Source organism: Myiozetetes cayanensis, unplaced genomic scaffold (genome assembly GCF_022539395.1).
Source record: "Myiozetetes cayanensis isolate MyiCay16 unplaced genomic scaffold, myiCay2020 scf2-11, whole genome shotgun sequence".
Classification (NCBI taxonomy): domain Eukaryota; kingdom Metazoa; phylum Chordata; class Aves; order Passeriformes; family Tyrannidae; genus Myiozetetes; species Myiozetetes cayanensis.
In genome coordinates, this window is record NW_026087411.1 from 68,977,268 (window position 1) to 68,998,766 (window position 21,499).

At 43.0% G+C, this 21,499-nt stretch overlaps 1 protein-coding gene across 2 annotated transcripts in view; it reads left to right on the forward strand.

The window, feature by feature from the left end:
- Positions 1 to 21,499, forward strand: part of METTL24 (methyltransferase like 24) — a 47,166-nt gene that overhangs the window by 22,694 nt on the left and 2,973 nt on the right. Inside the window, exons 3-4 of one of the 2 annotated variants that reach the window (XM_050315884.1) lie at positions 1,176 to 1,315; positions 6,846 to 7,074. In XM_050315884.1, coding sequence (XP_050171841.1) covers positions 1,176 to 1,315; positions 6,846 to 7,074 — 369 coding nt within the window. Of the gene's footprint in view, positions 1 to 1,112; positions 1,316 to 6,845; positions 7,075 to 21,499 lie in introns of both variants that reach the window. The other variant, XM_050315885.1, reaches the window with a different exon arrangement.

Below are 21,499 nucleotides of genomic sequence, written 5' to 3' on the forward strand. Positions count from 1 at the left end.
CCCCTGAATTTGATGGCTGGGCTGCATGTGGTTTGAAAAGCCCTTCAAAACCCAAAAACGGAGTGATGCAGAGTGGCACAACCATTCTTAGGCAGAAGCAGCCACAGCTTTGGTGCTTACTTCTGCTCCCCATTACCTCCCTGTACTGGCTCTCTATCACCTGCTATGCTCTGGATCCTGAGTTCTGGAAGTGGTGCAGCACTCCCCAGCTCCATGCCCACTTTTTTCAGTGTGTCTAGAAGAAGAGGATGGTGCAGGGTGATGTGGCCTGGGGGTGAAACGCTGTCCCAGGCTGCTGGGGGGGCAGGCAGAGCCGGTGCTGCAGGCAGGGGCTTTTCTGTAGCGTGTCGCTCAGAGGGCTGCGGTTTCACTGGCTCAGTCACTGCTGTGTTGTGGCTGTTGCCGGCTGCTGCTCAGCTGCTGGCAAAGCTGACTTCACACCTCAGTTAAGTGATTTTTGACACTTACAGGTTTCTGATGAATCCAGTGTGTTTTCAGTCTTTGCTTTCTTGGTCTGTACAAGAGCTTTGACTTACAGCGTTCCTCCCTGCAGGGTCTCTGTCTCTTGTTTTGCAGGGGTTTTTGTCCTGGCTTTAGACTCTAGATGTCTAAGCCAGCTCAGCATAGACACACATGCTACGATTCCTGTGTTTAGTTAAGCACTTGCTTAAATTCCCTTGTTTTTGGAGAGGCCATGTGTTGGGGTAATGATTAAATCCCCTCTGGAACAGAGATCCAGGATACTCTGGGTAAGGTATACAGCTTAGATTGTCTGACACTGCAACTTGTGATTACAATCTTGAATTATGACATGATTTTATCATTATTTGGGATGCAGAATCCATTCCAGGGTTCGAAAAAAACTCCAAAACATTTGAATGCTGAAACATCTTTTCCTTGTCGAAAAATGATTTTGGATATAGTACTAATGCTTAATTATTTGCTTTTCAAACTGCATTGCTCTCTGTGGGATTATGTAAGCCTTAAATTTCACCAAGCAGAACGGATGAACAAGGAAAAAAATTATCAAATTTCTGTAGCCATGTACCAAATTGACAATCAGATTTAAATGAAACCAATTAACGTTTTTCTTTTTTCCACTCTTTCCCCAGAAGGCAAATAAAAAACAAACGAAAAGTCCTATCTTAAAATGAAGCATCCTTTGATTTCAACAGATTTCATGTGAACACATGAACCTGAGCAGCCTGAAAGGGTACTCTGAAACCGCAAAAAAGCCCTGGTCGATCTGTCTTGATGAGAGGTTTAGCCTCATTCACCGAATCAGAAGCAAGCAATGCCGTCTGTATTCACTTGGGTAAGTGCTCTCTTTTAAAAGACAGGAAATTGTTTCATACCATGTGGCTTCAAAAAGCCCTATAAATGCAACACAGGTTGCAACAAGGTTGTCTTCTAAAATATAGACTCTTGTTTGTGTATGTTTGTTATGTGTTGTTTGGGTATGTTTGTTATGTGTTGATGTGCTTCTGTAAACTTTTCTTTTAGGGAAAAACCTTTTCTCTGTTAGGGTCTTTATTTTCCTTTGCTGTTCTAACATTGGTATGAAAGCAAATTGCTTAATGGTGAGTTGTGAGTAGTAATTCATACAGAGGAAGATGGAAATTAAGGAGATAAACTGAGAAGCCCACAGTATCTTCTCTGAGCAGAGGTGACTTGCATATTTGCCAGGTACTTCAGCGGCATTACTTATAAAACCTCATTAACTGCCTCTGGGACAAAACAGTCAATTTCTGCATGCGAGTGTGTTTGTTCAACACTTTAGGGGTGATATGTGGCGAAGTGATAGTAATAAAGGCAGTTGTGGCTTTACTTTAAAATGTTTGCAGTGTTTATGATATTTACAGCACTTGAGATTGAAGTTTTCACTCTGTACAGAACAAGTGCTTTCACAGGTATGAAAACCACATATGCAGCCTGTTTCTGTGCTAACAAAACATTCTGCTTCCCACGAGGATGAAGGAGATCAGTCCTCAGAGTACATCAGGCCACTGGCCTTTTACATTACCCATCAGCACACAGCTGCATTAGGAGGACGATTGCTGGAATCTGGAGCCTGTTTTGCAGAGATCACCACAGAGCTGCTGCCTAATAAAACTGTCTCTGCTGTCCTGGGAGCCAGCTTTGGGTTAGAGATGTACTGAAGCACTTCATCTCCCTTGAACCAGTGCAATTTATTTCTGTGATTTTGCTGCTGTGGGATACAAACTGTGGATAGCAAGCAATAGTGCCTGGGGTAGCATTTCTCAGTGATTAGTATATGGCAGTTAACACCAGCAATTAATGTGAAGTGGATGCAGAGAGCACTGCAGTCAAAGGGAGCATTTTTTGGTTAATTTGGGTGAGTTTATATTTGGCTTGAGTTTGTATTGAGCTCTAAAAACCAAGCTCCCCAGAGTTTGAGAGGCTCTCAGGTTTTGTTCAGCAGTACTGCTCAGTGGCAAAACAATAATGTACCCTTTAGAGATAGATCAGGTATACAGAGAGAAGACTCCTCTTGACTAGTGTTGCTTCATGTTTTCTGAATATTCTTTGCAATCCATTTCAAATTATGCTTACCTGTCTTAATGCAAAATATAGGTTTACATGATTTTTTTTTCTTATCAGCTTTTCATGTTCCTGTGGAAGTTAGGAGAGATGCTCGGTTCCAGATTTTACCTGCTAGGTCAGTAGCGAGAGACAGGCACATTCAGGTGAAAAATCAGCTAAGCTAGATAACCTTCTGGAGGCAGGTCTAGGTTTCCTTTGATTATAGAGGAAGTCTGGGATAACGTGTCTGCTGACTTGAGATGTCTTGGTAAAATACTCAAAGGTCAGTGGAATTAATCTAGACCTTTCCCTTCAAGCTGCATTATCATCGTATTAGACCTGAGCTCCTGCATTAACGTCCCTTTTCCATGTTGCTTTGTATCAAATGTGGGTTGAGAATGGTATTTTTGTTGAACTGGCCAGTAGTTACAATGCAGAGTTGATTTTGTCTGTTCTAGGAAATGCAGATTTGGCATGAATCTGACCAGCACAGAGATATTTTACTAATGATTTTGAACAAACCTGAGCTAGTGCATGTATACCAGTGCTTTATATGTGGTGCTGTTTTGCACCAGCTGCAGGGAGCCTGAATGCCAGATTTTCTGTACTGGTGGAACAGTCGGGCTTAGCAGAGATTGAAGTTGATGTAGTCTCTCCTGTCAGACGTCAGAGACACACATGCAGTAAGTAACAAACTATGATGCATCACATGAAACAGCAAAAAAATAAAAGGGAAATACTTGAGATTAAGGAGAAGCAGTCTTCAATCCCCCTGCTTCTGTAGACCTTGGAGCTCGTTACTGCATATTTTGTCCCCTCAGACTCACTTCCTTTGGTTCATGACAGACAGAAAAGTAATTTTGTTCTAAGACAAAAAAACTCTTTAAACGTTTTTGTTATTCCATACATTTCATGAAGAGCAAAGAGGGAGCAGCTGCGTCCAATGAAGAAAATTCTTTGTGGAGAGGATGGATACAGGACAAATGTGAAAGTTCAGTGTGAGTGTTACTGGGAATCCTGCATTAAATCCATATATTGCTAAAACTGGAACAAAACATGCTGCTTAGGCTTTGCCTCCTCAAATGGTATAGAAGAGGTCACTCGTGAATGGGAGTGAGCAGTGTCTGGAACATCTGGGCATCCCTTTAGATTAGTTATAGTTGCTTCCACTGCTGAGAGGCAGCAGTGTTTTTGCTTCGGGGACAGGATTTCCCAGTGTGATACATAATTGCAATATGCATTAGTGAGCTCTAGTTATTAGTGCTAAATCTACTTAGATTAAGCTAAGTCAGTTACAAACACCACAGGCAGGCATTCAAGCTGGGATAACATAAATGAATAGGATTTCAGAAACTTACCAGTAGAGGTTTAAAGAGTCTCACTGCAATATAGCATAAATGCTGTTTCAGGTGCATCCTAATGTGTAGGGGTTTTATGATCCAGACAGGGGGTGCTTCTTTTTTCCCTGAGCTGCAGAGCTCAGTTTTCTTCCTTTGAAAAAGAAGGGGAGGAGGGGGAGCACAGAAAGGGCAAGCTGGACCTTAACATGCATGTATTTATAGCTCTGTCTTGTTATCGTTGTTGGAGGTGGAGTACCTGCAGTTAGGCTGGATCAGCTACAGGTGCCCACTAGAGCTGTGCTGTAGAAGACAAAGGAGCTTTTGTGCTGCTTGCGCACTCGCTGTGCTCCTGGATGATTCAGGGCTGGTAGGATGCTTTGTTCGGTGCAAGCTGCAGCACAGTGTTTATTCTGAGTGCAAGGCTCTGTGTACCATGACCCTCTGTGAACCCTGGGAGCAGGGAACAGCCAAAGGACACTGCTCCCTGCTGTGCTGCGCTCTGTCCCGGGTCAGCATCCCTGCCCTGCTGCTGGCAGGGAGCAGTGCCAGTGAGCCCTTCCTTTGCACTCACACACAGGCTGGGAGAGAGGGTCCTGCAGGTGCTGGTTCTGCTGTTTGGCAGCCCACCTCCGCCCCCACTGCAGGGGAGTGCGTGCATCTCTGTAACCAAGCTCCCTTCTCTTTTACAGTAAAAATAGGGCCAGTGTCTTTGGCATGTTTTATTTTGCTGTTGATGGACGCAGCAGCTGCTCTCTCCTGATGGTGGGGAAAGGCATCTGTAGTCTTCTGTGACCTCCACACCTATTTTTTTAAAATCAAGGTATCTTGACAGAAGTCTTTCTTAGGAGACTTAATTTGTTTATCTTTTTCATGCCTCATTATCCTGTAGCATGACTGCATGTGAGCCAGGCATTTTTCAAACCAGTTCCTTCAAAGATGACCTTATTCTTTCCCCTAAATATCTGTTGCTGGCTAAATCTCTCTTCAGGCATGAATTTGAGCTGTTGAGTGCCAGAAGATATATCAGCTCCTTCTTTCCCCTCATCTGTATTTTTTTTTCTGTTTTCCACCACTGTGAAATCTCCCTTTGCAGTCCCCACAAGTAGCAATCTGTTTGGAGGCAGCCTGAGGTTTGTCTGCAGCAAGGCATCCAGCCCTCTGGATTGTACCAGCTGGTACAGTTAGAAGTGTGTTATCAACACACGTGGCCATCAGTTGCTGGCAGACCCTTCACTCTAATGCTGTAACTGCCCCCAACAATTCACATGTTGTTCATTTTTAGCCAGTTTCTCATTCCTAAGGGATTACACTGGTCTTTGTCCATCAGTGTCCCTTCTGTAGAAAGCCGTGTGCGAACAAACATGTCGATTCACTTAGTTAACTTCTGAACTTTTTTCCCTAATGTGTGTTGAATGTATTAAAAGAAAACTCCTCTCTTTTCCTCCTACACGGCTGTACGGGTTGGAATCCTGTGAAATAGAGTTGTTCTTAAAAGCACACTAGGCTATTTTTGCAAACCCAGTCTCCTCATACTTTCCCAGGACATGCAAAAGGGAAGATGGCTGAGGAAAAAACCACCTCATAGGATATCACCACACTATGCTTAAACCAGTGTTACAGCAAGTGTCATACCATATTGGTAACTTCCAAAACATATTCTCTTCTGAACATTGTTTCATGAATTGAATTCATTTTAGTTTACTAGTGTGTCATCTATGTAAAACATTTAGTGCTGGCCCAATGTCGTACCATAGTGTATGACATGGTTTAAAATGTGTCGTGTTTTATGTATTGATGCAAATAGACAAAATTATTTCGTACTCACCCCGTTTTTTCTAAGGATTACTGTGGTGTAGTGTACCAGGTCCTCTGACAGTACATCTAAGAGTTCTGCCCTGCAGTGGTTTGTGCGTGAGAGATAAATGCCGCGCTGTTAGTACATAGTGGACGGTCTCAATTAGCACAACTGCTTCAAGTGCTATTTAAAAATCTCGATTCTCTTCTTAGTGCTACATGTGTTTTAGTTTTGTTAAGGTTTAATGTTTAGTGCATGATTTGAATCACATTTGGAACAAGTTTGAAGGAGTATGAAGGAAGAGAACATCCTGTTTTACGGAGTAGAGAAGGCTTGTGGTGCAGACATGATTCCAATGGTAAATACCAGATTTTTTTTAGTTCTAGTGCACTCTGTGAGAATCAGTGGGCTGTAGGAGGTGGGAATATGGCACAGCCTTGTAAAATATGGCTTCTCCTTGCAGAGGTAGGGACTGAGACAGTACTGCTGTACGATGGAGCTATTAATTTTTCTTCTTCTTTGAGATCTTCACCAAACCAGCAGCAATATTTCTCTTAAGTCTATATAACAAATCTGCTACTGTTGTAAATTGTTTATTTTTAAATTTTCTTTTTTTATCTCTGTCTTCCTGTCTACAGGGAAAGAGAGGCATTTGGTACTTGTGTCTTGTCCATACTGGTGGCCATTGTGGCTCATCTTTGTAACACCAGATGATAGACATGGTGTGAAATATGCCAGTTGTTTACAAAAGAGTATTGTATAAATTTTAAATATATTTGCTGTTCTGTTTATGCTTTGCTTATTGGAAGTTTGTGAAGTGGGGACTAAGAGAAGTATTGTAAACTTGTCAAGAAAAAAGCAAATTGAAAACAGATAAGTATATATAAATATAAAATATGAAAAATGACAGCATGAAGATTCCAACATTTAATTTAGTTCCTTATAAATTTTGTCAACTTCTGAATTAAGAAAACACTCTTTGGAAAGTTTATCAACCTGGCTAAAAGTGGTTTAGTTCTTGACTTGAACGGAGCCCTTTGTTCTAATCATACTGCGCTGAGCTTGAACTTTCTGTTTAAGCCAGTTCCTCCTCAGAATGTCCTACCCACTAATAGTTCTTCTTGCAGCATTAATAGTTACATAGTTTGTTTTTTTTTTTTTGGTAGGCTAGGCAGTGATGACAACCAGTTTGAGGTCGGCATGGCCAACAGCGGGTGTGAGGTGCATCGCTTTGACCCCAGCATCAAGTCAGCGCACATCCAGGAGGGTCGGCACCTCTGGTACCATCGCCTGTCCATCGACTGGAGGGATCCCAATCCGGCCATTGCCGCTCACAAACTTCACAGCAACACAAAGAAGCTGGGCACAATACTGAATGAATTTGGACATCAGAAGGTAAGGACTCGGGTGTCCGTGTTGAGAAAGCTGCAGAACTTCCTCCTTGCTGTCTAAGGAGACTGTGCACTTTCTAAGGTTTTCTCCTGATAACGGGTCTTTCTTCAGCAGTACTTGTAATGCATTTCTTGTAGGGGTGCCTTTTCTGTCTTGCTTTTTCTGTGTGCTGATAACAGCCACCCTGATTTTAAATCACTAGCCAAATACTAATACTTCCTCCTCACTTCCTTTGCCTTTGAACTCACTGGTGACATTGGGTGCTGGCACTTCTAGTCCTGTGGAAGCTCTGGTCTTTTCCTCAGTATGAACTCTTTAACTACTCACACAGACAAGTTTATAAAGAGAAAAAAATATTTGCAACAATAATTAGAAGAGAAGAGGTAATGGATGGGTTGTTTACATTTTCAAGGTCACTGGTCCTAATTACAGCCATCAACAACAAAAACATCCTGTTTTGAAATTGGCAGCGGTCTATGGGGTTTTCTTTTTTAACATTTCCCAGTTTGTTTTTAAGAAACTATAAAGACTTCAGAAATCTTCAAGTCTCAAATAACTTTTGCCAAAATATAGTTGAAGGAGTTCCTTAGGTTGCTTTTAAGAGAGCTTTTCCTTCTGAGGATACACAATGCTAATGTACGTCAAATGCTAATGTACTTCCTTGCCTGCAGCTAGTTCTCTTTGTTTTTTAAGAAATAGGAAGCCTGAGCTAAGGAGGGGCTCTACTGTAATATTTACGAAGCAAGCAGTGCAATGTTTGTTTGGTTTGTTATTAAAAGATGCGAGATGTCCTTTTCAGTTCACTTCTTGCTTTTCTTTAATATTTTCTTTTGGCTCAGCTCTACTGATTGGACCATTTTGAAGATAAGAGCAGAAAAAAGAAGCCTTTTCCTACTTCTTAGGCATACTGTAACTGTATACTAGGCTGTGCATTAGCAAAACATCTGGGGAGACAGAGAGATGGTTTTTCTTTGATGTGTGCCTTACATTGTTTGTTTTGATTTTAGAATAATTAGTCACAGAGCAAATAATTAATGACCTGATCCAGAAAAATTGTACAAGTCTTGACTGCGGAGGACAATCAGCCTCAGGTTATCATGGTAATACAGAGTGATTGTAAGACCTTCTGTGAACAAAAAGGAGGTAGCAATGAATTCTGAGTATGTAACTTTGTGGGTAAGAGTTAGCTGACATGAAAACATCTGGCTGGAGGGCAGCCAAGGATCATAATGCACACGTAACACATGCAACCAGGCTTTCTTCTGGCTGTGTACACATGACGTGGGATTTGGTTTAAGTGTTTTGATGCATTATGAACTGTGTATACAGCCTCTTGCTCTGTTAGCGTTTGAGTAGCTCCCCTGTGCAAAACTATGGCTTAGTAAAGTTGGGAACTGACTTTCTTCTGGTGAGGATAAAGCTGTTACATATCTTGCAGCGTTCTGGTACTGCGTATTTGCGAAGTAACCTGAATGTGCTGACTGTCCTCACATTGTTCTGTTCAGGTTTTCTTGAATTTAGAAGGCAGCCTGAGAACTTGCATGTTGCGTAAATGACACCAATAAAGCTCAAATTTATGAAGAAAGCATCAAAGTAAATACTGTGACATTCAAGTTTTTATTCTTCCGGTGAATGTGAGTGGAATATTCCCTTGGCTGAATAAATAAGTTAATTCAAAACAGTTCCACAGAATATTTTCCAAAGCACTTTTTTTTTTTTTTCAATTAGAAAGTTAAAACATGCTCTTTGTCCTGTTCTTTTTAATTTAAAAAATCCTTTCACTTATCCTCAATGTTGTTCCATTCCCACTTCAAGGCAGGAGTTCCAGGCAGCTGCATTTGAAGTTAGTGCTTCATTTTCTCCTTACTTTTATTCTTTGAGATTTGGGACTTGATCCAACTCCCTACAAGTGACTGAAACTATTTCCACCAATGTTAGAAGATCAGGCTCATGAAAACAGCACAGACAAGGCCTCCTGGAGTTCTTGCCATTTTAGCCTTGAAAACAAAAACTTGCAGTTTGGGAGTTTTGTGTGCAAGAGAATCAAAGGACTTGGATGGGCTTGTGTGCACACTGACTCAGATGAGAGCACACCTGCTATTCTGCAGACAGTGATAGGACCTCATCCACAGAAGGGGAAACTGATCCTGATATTTTGGCAAGAAATAAAACCACTTTTTGGTGTTAGTGGATGTGAGGAAAGATTAAAAGATCTTGATCTTTCTAACTGTCTACATGGCATAACAGTCCTCAGTTCTCTGAGGAGTGTAAACAGCCTGGGGGTAGAGGACTTATCTAGTACTATATCTAGTATTATATTAGGATGTGGCTGACAAAGGAAACATGTAGTCAGAGTATTTTTGGGAACTGTTAGAGTGTGAAATTCTTAAGTTCTGGGATAATCTCTGAAAGATGTCGTGGAAGTCTTATTTCCCGGTATACAGTTCTAAACTGAAAATTTAATGGTGTATCTTCTGAGAAGACAAGTATTTTATTGGCCACAGGAAAGAATAAAGATGTAAAAATTGATCTTGCTCATCTTCCCTTCCCTGCCCCTTATGCCCAGTTTTTTTACTCCATGTGCACACTCTGTAGTGCATTGCTGATGAACAGTGGAAAAAAGGGAGAAGGCCACTGAGTGCTTTCACTTTCATATTCTCTGGCTACCTACTGGGTTGAGGTTTCTGCAGTGCTGGTGTTCCCCATGGATTAGTGATTGATGGTTGGGGAACTTACCTTCCTACGGAGTCGTTGGCAATTCAAAACAGAAGGGATCTTAGAAGGCTTATAGTTCAGTCCTCTGCTCGAAGTGAGGCCAGCTGTGAAGTCAGACCAGGTTGTTCAAGGCTATATTTGCTCTGGTCTTGAAAAACACTGTTTTTCCCAGAACAGAGACTGTCCAACTTCCCTGGGTCAGCTATTAGCCTCCTGGCCTGTTCTAATCATGAAAATATTTTCCCTCATATTCAGTCTGAAAGACCCTGATTTGTGTTTATGCCTGTTGTCTCTTGTCCTACTTCTAAGCACTGCTGAAGAGCCTGTCTCTGCTGTCTTGATGACCTCTTTGTAGGCTCTACAGGCTGATGTTGTCTCCCTCAACAAAGCTGATGTTTTTCCCTCTGCCTAGGTTGAACAAGCCCTGTTCCCCCAGTCTCTCCTCATTGTGTTTATCATTGTGTTTATCATTGTGTGTCTTGTGTTGTGGGAACCAAAACTAGATGCAGTACCTAGATACACTCTCACAAGTGCCAAGCACAGGGATATAATCACATTCCTTGTATCGTTCCAGGGAATCCTTCCTCCCCAGATGCAGGACTAGGTGTTTGCCCTTGTTGAATTTCGTCAGGTTCCTGTCAGCCCATCCTTCCAGTCTGTCTGGGTCCAGAGCAGCTCTGCCCTAGTGTGTCTTTACTGACTGGTCCCACCAATTTGGTGTCATCTGTAAATATGGTAGAAGTGTCATCGAACTCATCACTAGGTGACTGATAAAGGTGTTGAACAGGATGAATCCAAATATAGGCCCTGTGACACTCTACTTGTAACTGACTTCCAGGTAGAGTACAATCCCTTGTACTCCAGAGTTCATCTGGACTGTAACGTCCTGACTTGGGTACAAGCCTACTGTGGGACACAGGGTCGAGTATATAGCCCAGTGCCCTTCTAGACCAGTCACAGCTGGTTCCATGGTCTTACAAGGGAATCATCAGATTTAATTTCAGCGACAGGGGGGATAAGTTATCTAAATAAACCATTCATCTGATCCCAGCATGATTTGGTGTTATGTATGGTGTCAGTGACTTCCTCAAAAGGTTGTTATATGTAGCCCAGATTTTAGTATGGAATAAAACTGTAAGGGAAAGACCATATTGAAACATGAGCTCCCTCTCCACACTCTAACGTTATTCCCTCTACAAAAAATCGTAATCCTTAACCAGAAATTCAAACCAAGTTACTACATATATTCTGTATTCCAAAGATTGTCCTATAAAGCACAATTTAAAACCTCTGACAGAAAGGCCCTGAGCAGCAGAAACAAGCAAGAATTCATTCTGTCCCGAATGGGCATGCATGTTCACACACGCAAACTCTTATTTCAGTAGTAGTTGTCCTCTTGCTGGAGCTCTGTAGGAAAAGTCTTGCGTGATGCCCTCAGTAAGTGCTGTGAATTTGCATTCCTTGGCAGTACAGCTTGGCAGCAGATGAAATGGCTCCTGGTAAAATAAATTAATCTGGAAAGGAGAATCTGAGAATGCAAAGTAAAACCTTCATTTAATCAGGAAGTGCTCATAGCTGTTACTTTCAGGGGACAGCAGAGTTGCATTCACTTCCTGCCATTCAAGTAATCTTGAACAAATTCTATAAGAGACCAAACTGTGTCATTATTCACTATGAAAAGAAATGCAAAGCAATCTTTATGTCCTGATTTTGATTTGAAGGCTTTAATTTACACTGTCTCTTTGTGAAGATTTTTTTCTTCTGTGACAACTTGGCTAACAGGTATCTGCTTCATTTTATTGAATAGGCTTAGATTTAGGATTTCAAAAGGAAAAACCTCCTTCCCTTCACCTGTTATTTAGTACTCAACACAACTTCAAAACACTACACCCTAAAGTCATTTTGATTAACAACATCATGTCCTCCTAGACAAGTAATTTATCATTTGCTCCTCTCCTAAAGCAGATACTGTAGAATCTGTTCTATGCTGCACTTTCAGTTTTGTGAAGACTGGTGTGAAATAGCAAATATTAAAGAAAAGATTTCCAATTTTGGTTTAAAATTGGCTCTTTTGGCAGTAACTTAATAATATAAAAGTCCAGGGAAAATGTATCACAGCTTAGTTGTGCATGGAGATTTAATTAACAAAACAAAAACTTTACTCTTCAGGTTGGGAAACATCCACGTTCAAGTTTTGTAGCGACTAAATTCATGCAATTACTCTTTTACTCCATACACCTCGGGACTACAGGGGCCAGAATAGGCTTATGAATTCTTGAGCCTGCCTAGGCAAAATCATTTAACTTTGATTTCCCCTGCAAGGGTAGACTTAGGCACAGGGAACCGGGAATTTGTTAGTGTGAGTTGCATTCACTGTGGGAATGCTGTGTGTTCAGTGTGTGGGTGCCACCAGGGTTTATACACGCAGCTCAGCTGTCATCTTAACACACAGAAGGTTCTTGGTACCAGCTGATGAGCACCTGCAGACTGGTCTGTGTCCTGGTGTGAAAGCCTGAGCTCAGGATGAGAAGCCAGGAGCTCAGAAGCCTGGGAGCTCTTGGAGGGAGGTGAGTCCTTGTCACTGTTTCTGCTGCAGCCAGGGGACAGCCCCTTTCGCAGAGCTGGAGGCACAAGTTCACATCTTCTCTGCTACATGTGGCTTAGTGTCAGAAAGAACAAATGAGATGAGGTCTTTTGAATCGGTGCATCACAAATCCTTAAATAAATGTTTGGAGTTCTGTCTTGAAAGGGTTTAATTTTTTCTCTTCTTTTTATGCTTATTTGGGGCTTCTCCAAGATCTCAATTCTAGAAGGAAAAAACCCACTCTTCATCTGATTTTTAGCCTTGTTATTTTCACATCCAAGTTTTCTTGTGCAATCAGTGGTCGTTAAGCTTAAGTGGCCTTTTATCTGCAGCTGTTATTTACCATTCGCATATAATTGTGAAGAACAGCCTTCGCTCTTAGAGTGTTATCATACCAGCCTTTCTAAGACTTCTCCAACACGAGAGATCTTGTATCTCCTATAACATCTTATTAGGGTTGTGCTGCCCCTCCTGTAGCTGGGACATCAGCAATCAGTACTATTCAAAAGTCCTAGTGATGTCTCTGCTAAGGCTCAGGCTGTGACTGCCTTCTTCCCCATCCTTCCCTGGAAATATCTGCACTGTTACTGCTTGTCGTCTTATATGCTTTTTTGTGACTCATCAGGACATCTCCTTGTTATATCAATTTGTGGATGGCACAGTAGAAGGAGTTTTGTCCCAGAACACTGGTTTTTTTAAAGTATAAATGGCTGGTCCTGACCTATTTGTAGTAGGAGTAACTCTGCAAAGTCAAGTCCTGTATTAGCACTGGACCCTTTTGCACCAGGGAGATGCAATACCATAGCATTTAGAGCTCATTGTCTAAATAAATGACCTGCCACAGAATGGAGGAACATGAAACTCACCTCCACTAACTTATATTTCTACATTTGAGATAGCTGTTGAGGTCCGTATAAACTCAAGTGAAACTGTTAAGATGCATTTCATCTCATTCAAGGGCAGGTGTTTAAAACAGGCTGAATGATGTGGCCTGTATATCTCAAGTTGCCCTTCAGAAATTCCTGTTCTTCTGCATGGTCTTTTGTCCAAGTTCCCTTGGACAGCTGTTTTGGGTTTAGATGTCTAAGGCTAGATGAGATGCATCCCATCTTGAGTGACTTGTCCACAGACTCAGCTCTGTGCTCAGCATCTGTCTGACAAATCCTGAGATCAGGGCTTCAGAGTTGTGCTAACTGCTGTCATGCACCTGATTTCCACGTTGGTTGTGCTGAAAGGGAGGGTGCTGGAGACGATAACACTGAGCAAGCTAGCCAGAATATGTTTTTTATTTTTTTTTTATTAATAGAAGTCATCCCATTAGAGCAAAAGCTCAGTGTGCTGGAGAGCATGTTATTCTCCAGTAAGCATCTACCTCTAGATCTGTAGTTTACAAGTTCTTGAGGAACTTGCTGCCCATGACAACACACATTCAGTCCCTTTGAAGGGTATATTTGTAGATGCTGGGCCAAATCCATTCTCTGTGGTGAACCTTTTTGTTTGGGGGTGCATCAGTGAGTTGGCAATTTTCTCCACTTGCTGAAAAGAGGCAATCAAATTGGTGCAGACATTTCCAGCTGCAATTGGAAGTGCTGCCTTTCTTACTTTGTAGTAGTTGCCTCTGAGTCATCTCTAAGCTCCTGACATACAGTGTTTCTTTCCTGGATGTATATATTTTTTCATTCTAGGGATAATGAAATCAAGGTGGTAATAGCTCTATATTTACTTAGTCAGCTGGGGCTGCTGCTGCCTAAAGTATTTTAATTCTAAGTGGATTGAAGAGTTTGGCTGCAAGGAGAAGTGGGCATGACATCCTCGTGTTTCTGGAAGCAAAGATCTTTGGACAGTGATTTACTGCTCACCACCTCTCGCTCTCTGTGCTGTATACACGGAGTGCCTCACACACATTCCTTTACAGGGTTTTCTCTTGGTCCCTTACATATCCTTTTACCTCATTTAAATTCTCTCCACCGGGAGTGCTTCTCAAGATACTGTTAAGAATATTGGTGTTTCTAGAGAGCGGCCTGAAGGTGCTGTTTAGTATGCAATTGTCAGGCATGGAGGAAAGATGTTTTTAATGATCCATAGCCTTTTCTTCTTCTAGGAAAAGGGCTAGTGCAATGTCTGACTTCTAATGAAAGTATTGAAGTATTGCACTGTTGAAACAGAACTTGTGCTGGTCCTCTTAAAAAAACAAAAAACAGAAAGGGCACTTTCAAAGCATATTATTGTCTGCTTAAAATTAAAAAGCAAGGACAATTTTTTAGGGGCTTACTTTCCTTTTTTTTTTTTTTTGTTGCTTTTACTGTGGTTGTTAAGATTCTTCAGAAAGAAAACAGATATTAAAAATCTGCTTTCCCCCAGCTCTATTAGAGGGCTGTGCAGGCTGTGTTCAATTCCACCTTCTTTTCAACAGCAGCAGCAGCAGCAGCATACCACTGTTTCAGTGTCAAACAGTTGCATTCAGAAGAGTGTGGCACTCACTGCAGGCATGTGGAGTCATCGTTGGTATTCTGCTACTGTAAGAAAGCAGTCAGTCCTGGTTCCCTCCTCCCACCACAACTGGAGTTCGGCAGGAGCCTGGGGAACCTGCGCTGCTTCTCGAGGTGGTACCAGATGTGTATTCATGCTCCCCGCTCCTGTTAAAGCCATTAGTACTGCCTTAAACACAGTAGTCTGAATCTCTGTGGCTTTAATTTGGCCAAGGTGCTGAATATTTGCTCAGGGTGGTGATCCATGAAGTGACACTGGTATAATGAGAATTGAGAACAATGCCTTTCTTATAACCATTGTCGGTTTTCTCCACTACCCATCTTTCACAATTTCTAGGGAAAAGTTGACATTAACAAGCTGTTTAGATAAATGTCCTATCCAGAGCACTTAGGAGCTCTCTAAAATATGTACCTTTTTTCCCCCTCCATGTTTATCCTTAGTAGCTCATACATCATGCTTTTATGGTTTATCAGTTCTTGTCATTGGAATTGCACGTATCTCATTTGAATACTTTCACCTTAATCTCTGGATCCTTTCTGACCTCATTGTTGATTTGACAGCAGTATAAGATTTCCATCCATTCTCAGAAATCTAAAATATGGAGGTCAAAGGCTCAGCAGCTGTCCTGCCCCTCCCCAGTGCCTGTCACAGATAAAGTCTGAGATGTGAAGCATTTTTGGGTGTTTCTTATTCATGTTTTCAGCAATGTGCAGCTTTCTTCCTGTCATGGTTGCAAGCAAATAGCAAGGTGAACAAACAGCAAAACAGTAGGGAGGCAGGTTGGCACTTTGGACCAGAAACGGAGCAAAACAAATAGATCCCCATGAAGGGGTGTAGTTGTAAAGACTGCTCTGTCTAGTGCAGGTGGGAGCCAAATTCTCCACCAAATTTAACTGGAGCTACCCAGTTATACCAGGGCTGCAGATTCTCATCCTGCAAGAGATGTTCTTTAAGGTGCGGTGAACACTTTTTGAAGATGGGACTCTGATCCCTTTCTTCAATTACTTACATTTTGAAGGCCCCCATGGGCATTAATAAACAATCAATAAACAATAGAAGGTCTTGCAGCCAAAATGCCTCTTACTTTGTGTAACTGTTTTACAGTAGCCCAAGCCCTCTGTCCCTTGCTGTGCACACACACACTCACAGGTCTTGCTCCTCAGGGTTTTAGAATCAATGGCTGCTTAACTATTTGCCTTCTATTGCAAACCTCCTGCGCTGACTGCCCCCTTGTCCCCTTGTAGTGCACTTGTCCCATTGCTGCTGGCTTTCACCTTTCACAAGACTGGGATAATGTGGCTTTATGTAAGCATGGAGCTGGGTCCCACTGTTCCTTGCTTGGTGCTGGGGCAACATAAACAGGCTGCAAATGTTTGTTCCCCTCTAATGAAGAGACTTGAGGGTCTGGCGTACACCATTTATTCTTTTGAGTAAATATCCGTTCCCACAGGCATCCAGCAGCGTCTGGCAGAGAAGATCAAAAGAGCAGAAATGAAAAGGATTTTCCCCCTTTGTGGGGGGGGGAGCGGGCAGCGGGACATCTCCTGCAAGATTGGATGGCTGAATGTGCTCTTTGCAAAGCAACTCGTGCGCCCGGCCAGGGCTGCGTGCAGAGCGGCCGCGCTCCCAGCCTGGCTCATGGTGGAATAGGTGCAGTATCTGAAATGTCTGTTTGCAGCATGGGCTTGCCAAGCAGAGCTTTTGCTGCTGATCAGGCTGTTAAATAACTTAAGATCAGGGTTTCTGCAGCTCCCTTGTGGTATTTTTACTGCTTTGGATTCAAGGATCTGGTGAGAGGATGTTTTCATCTTTTAGTGTACAACAGGAGAGCCATACAAACTGAAAAAGGTAACACAGTGCAAATGGGAGCTGGGGCACAGTGTTCTGAGCAGAGATGCACACTTGTGAGCTGCTGCCACTCTGACCAGGTGAGGAGGTCACTGTCTGGGGGCTTATGTCCTCATGGTGACTCTTCACCCTGTTTCCTCTGAGAAGACATCACTTTGAGTCTTCAACTAGTGGTGAGGTTCCTGTTGCCTGCTCTGGAGACTGGTCTCAGTTTAAAGAAATGGGGAACCAAGATCTTTGATACTCAATTTTTTTGAGAGAGGAAGGTCTTCTCCCTCAGTGTTGTCTGTGTGCAGTGTTGGCCTGCTCCATGCAGAGGGCTTGTAGATCCTATTCTCTGGGTCAGTGTTGAGGAACCTTGGTCTTGGTGGGCAGCAAGCTAGACAAGATGTCTGACTTTAAGATAATTATAGTGTAGAGCTAGCTAAACCCATCAAACTTGTCAGAAAATCAATTCAGGCTCTGGGACCTGGATTATTTTATGACCAGAAGATGATTAACAAGTGAGCTGCTGTCTCTGGCTGGTCCACTGCTCAGCATGAATTAAGATGGGAAGATGCCAATAACTAGTCCCGTGGCAGAGGAAGATATTTGTGGTGACAGAAGTGACCTGACCAAGTGCAGCTAGGCAGAAAGGATGTCAGGCCATGCTGATCTCATGAATCAGATGGTGATTGTTTGTCCAGAGGTTATTTTGTCCCTCGGTAAAGCATTATTGCAAAAAGCCTTCTGCCAGCTAAAAGGCCTCTTCTTCTCTGCCTGTGCACTGGAGTAAGAGGCATCACTTAACTGGACCAGTTAACTGGACTGGAGTGGATGTGTGTTATCTTTTTTTCTGTAATAGATCTTCAAAGAGAAATTGCTTTCGGATGGAGAGAGTATGTGGGAAATGTTTTGGCATTGGAGACTAAGGGAAGAAGTGGGAAATGAAAGTGCCAGGTTGCCCTTGGGCAATCAGGTTGACCTGGGCTCTGTGTCTGTGGGAGGAAGTCTCTTGGGGTGCCTGCATGGATCCTTGCTGGGAGCAGTCCCCCATGGCAGAGCATGGGCAAAGTGCTCACAGTGTGCCTGAGCATGCAGCTGAGATTGATGCCTCCTGCATGTGCTGGGTGGACTTTCTGGATGGATACATTTGTCTGGGGCCATTACTGCATCTGGCAAGCTGTTGCTTATGCTGACAGTTGGCTATGAGAGAGTTAAATAAGTTTTTAAAATATGATTTTGAAACATTTTCTCTAGTTCGAGTGGTAAACCTAAAATTACTTCGTATCCTGCTCCTGCTGTGTAATGCTTTCATGGAAGCACATTACTAGAACCAGGAGGAAGGACTTCTTTGTCACTTGCAAGGCTGTGGAGGATCGGTGGTGAGAGCAGGGGAACAAAGCTCACCTGCACTCACTGCTGGTTTTCTGTTTCAGTGATGTGTATATTGTATGAGTGACTTCAACTGGACATTTGCCTTTTACTGTAAAAAAAGACCAAAGACCGTGTAAACACCCAACTGCACAAATCGGTTTTGTGAGTTTGATGCCTTAAGCAGATACTTGAAGATGTGCCCGATCTGTCACGTTGGGAGTGAATAATCTCAAATGACACATTTGTCCCAGAGCCAGTGTGGAAGTGGCTATACCGACTGCTGCAGAGAAGGGTAAATGTGAGCAGGAAGGAAGGGAAGTAATTTGAAGGAGAAGTGCTGCTGTTCGGAGCTGTACATCACTGATCAGTAGTGATTGACTTTTCTCCCTATTTCAGTGTCCGTGTTGCTCAGACCATGCCCACAGCAGTCCTGGTCCCTCCAGCGGATGGCTGAGAGAGAGACAGGATGTTTCCACCTCCCACTGATTGAAGGGAGCATGGGGAGAGACAGTCACGAGCTGCTGGGACCATAATTTGCTATTAGGCTACGTGGCATCCTGTCTGCCATCAATTACAGCCTCGGCTCAGAATAAAAGGGAATGAAAGGGACTTTACATCCAAGCTATCTCCTGCTGGTGAGAAGGGGCTGTGAATGCATTTCGAGAGGAAAAGAAAGTGGGGGAAGTATCATGCTGAAAATTTGCAGATGGGAAAAGAGAGGGAAGACACATTTGAAAAAAACATGCTCAAGAACCTGTTATCTACGAAGGCATGTGCTGTCAAAATGTGAATTATATACCTTTTTCTAGAGTTCTGTCTGCTGAAAACAGAGAATTGTACTTAGGTGGAGAGGGAAAAAACGATGCATAAGCCAGCAGAGTTTACATCTTACTGTACAGCTGATGTCAAAATGGTAACCAGGTTATCAGGGATCTAGAGCAGAGGGTTAATTCTCCCAGCCTCAAATCGTGGGGGCGGCCCTGCGGTTCAGGAGGCCAGGTAGTTCTGAGCTCTGTTCCTGTGCTTGAAAGCTGTAACCAGCTCTCCTCTCCCGTGCTCCCAGCTTGCACGGCAGACCTGCTCCCACAGAACTGGAGGGATCCTGCTTGCATGACCTGTACGGCATTTGTTGTTTTTGCCTTTCCTGGCTTTCACTTCCACATACTGAGCTCATGGTGGAAGTAATACAACTAAATTGCTTCCTCCAGTTACTCACTTTCAACTGACTCTTCTCCATGGGGAGCTTTAAATGGTGCCCATAGGGCAGCACAGAGCCTGAAATCCCCCTTAACCCTGGTGTTTCAAAAGCGATCAAGGCGAACAGAGATCTGATCTCTGCTTTAGGAAATGATGCACAGTTGTAACATGTCATTACCCTAAAAAGAAGAAATGAGCCTTCATACAGTATGTGTTGACCCTCGCTAACTAAAACACACTTTTTTCAGCTGTTTTATATGCTTGGTTGTGCATGAACAAGGCCTTTTTTTTTTTCTCTGAGTGTAAGTGATACAATGCTGCAGTGCTTTTTCAAAGGAGCTAAACTGAGAAAACATTTAAAAATCCACATGTTTTACTTTTCTGTGATAGCCTAGTTAGTTCTTGGAGGATAAAAGGATTTGTGGAAGATAAGAGGAACCATCTTTTGTGAGTGCTTGAAACTGACTGCCATACTTTACCTTCAGGCACTGTAGATCTTTGCCCTCCGGGATTTACTCCCAGCAGCAGACTCCTGCTGCGCTCCCGGATGAATTAGAGCTCTGAATTTATAGACATGTCCACTAATCCTTTCACTGGCACTTTGAATCAAGGCCACTGGAAGGTGGTGGTGTATTTCTTATCAGCAGTGCGCTGCTTATCACTGATGGTAAATATCTCCTGAGCTGTCTAATCATCACAAAACTTGCGTTTGGTGTTAGCAGGACGCTTGTTATTTGCTCAGATCCTCTGACACAGAGATGCTCTACCGTTTATTTTACAGTATCTGTGGCATAAAATGGAGATTCTGGGCTGAGAGGAACACCTTGCCTGGAAGGCAATCACAAAAGTTGGTGGGTAGAGACAGGTACCCTCCTCTCTCCAGGTCTCTGAGCAGTGCACAGCACTAAAGGCAACAAAGAGCCTCTGGTTTGAGTATGCACATCCCCACTAGCCTTGCATTTCTTTCCTGGTCATTTCAGTATGTGTTTAAGCAGTTATTGTGGTAACTCATTTTCTCCTACTGAAACATTGGTTAGCAGCCACTTTTCAGATCAGTTTGCAAATACAACACAGAGCATAAGAGCCCTGCTGAGCAGCCAGTGCAGCAGGCTTTAGTGTCACAAAAAGAAACACAAACAAACCTGTATGATGACTGCAAACATTACCATGGGAAAAAGATGTCCTACTGTTGCCATAAAATCAGATCATGGGAAAACAAAAGCAAATGCATAAAAACATTTCTTCCCTATATACCTCCCCCCCCTCCACCTCTCCCTTCCCCTGCCCTTTCTCCCAAGAATATAAGGTTTTGAATAATTTGTCTGCCCTCAGAGTTACAGAAGTCTCCCAGAGATAAAAATCTTTGGTATCTTAAGTGCAGCAGTGTGTGGTCCTGTGGCAATTGCACGCATGCAGAATTAACTGCCTGCAAAATTGCATTACAGGTAGAGATGCGAGTCGGTATTTGAAAAATAAATAACCTATTTAAATGTATAAAGGAAAACAAGTGAGCTCACCCATGAAGTAGTTCTCAGCTGAAATGTCATGAGCAGCATCATTTACATTCAGCCTCCCCTTGAACCCAGGGGAGCCTTATGCTCCACTGTTTCACTGACCCACGGATGGACAGACTGACAGGCTCTTTGTTGTAGAGTCAAGTTAGGAAATACCAGAGCTAAGGTTGTCTGTGCAACCTTCCTCTCTGCTCCCCATGTGGACGTGCCACAATATGGGCTTTAATTCCATAATCCCTCAGTCATTTTCCACTGGCTCCCTGCCTCCCACAGCGTGGAGGAGGCACAATGCCGCCTTAATGAGCAGACAAGCGGCGACTTGGCTTATTATTATTCGGGCTGTGACCATGGACCTCATTCAAGTCCCATTCTCCCAAGTCCTGCTCGAAGTGTGTTATTTTCAGCTGTTTTACAGCTTGTTCTGCTGAAGTCTTGCAGCCCTTCATTGGCACAACCCCTGCACTCTGTAGAGGGTGTTCCATGGTTAATACCCATGTTTTACAGATGGAGAACAGACTGCAGACTCTTGCCATCCCATGCCCATCCATAGTGCTGGAGCACAGCCCCTGAGGAGGGCTGACATGGCTGTGAGCTCTGCGCCTCAGCAGATCAACCCGCTGTGTCTCCAGTCAGCCATCCGGAGAATGAGGGAAGGTAGATGCCCCTTGCCACGGCCCTGTGGTTTCTGGCTATGGCCCATGCAATGCAGAGCTCTGGTTGTGCA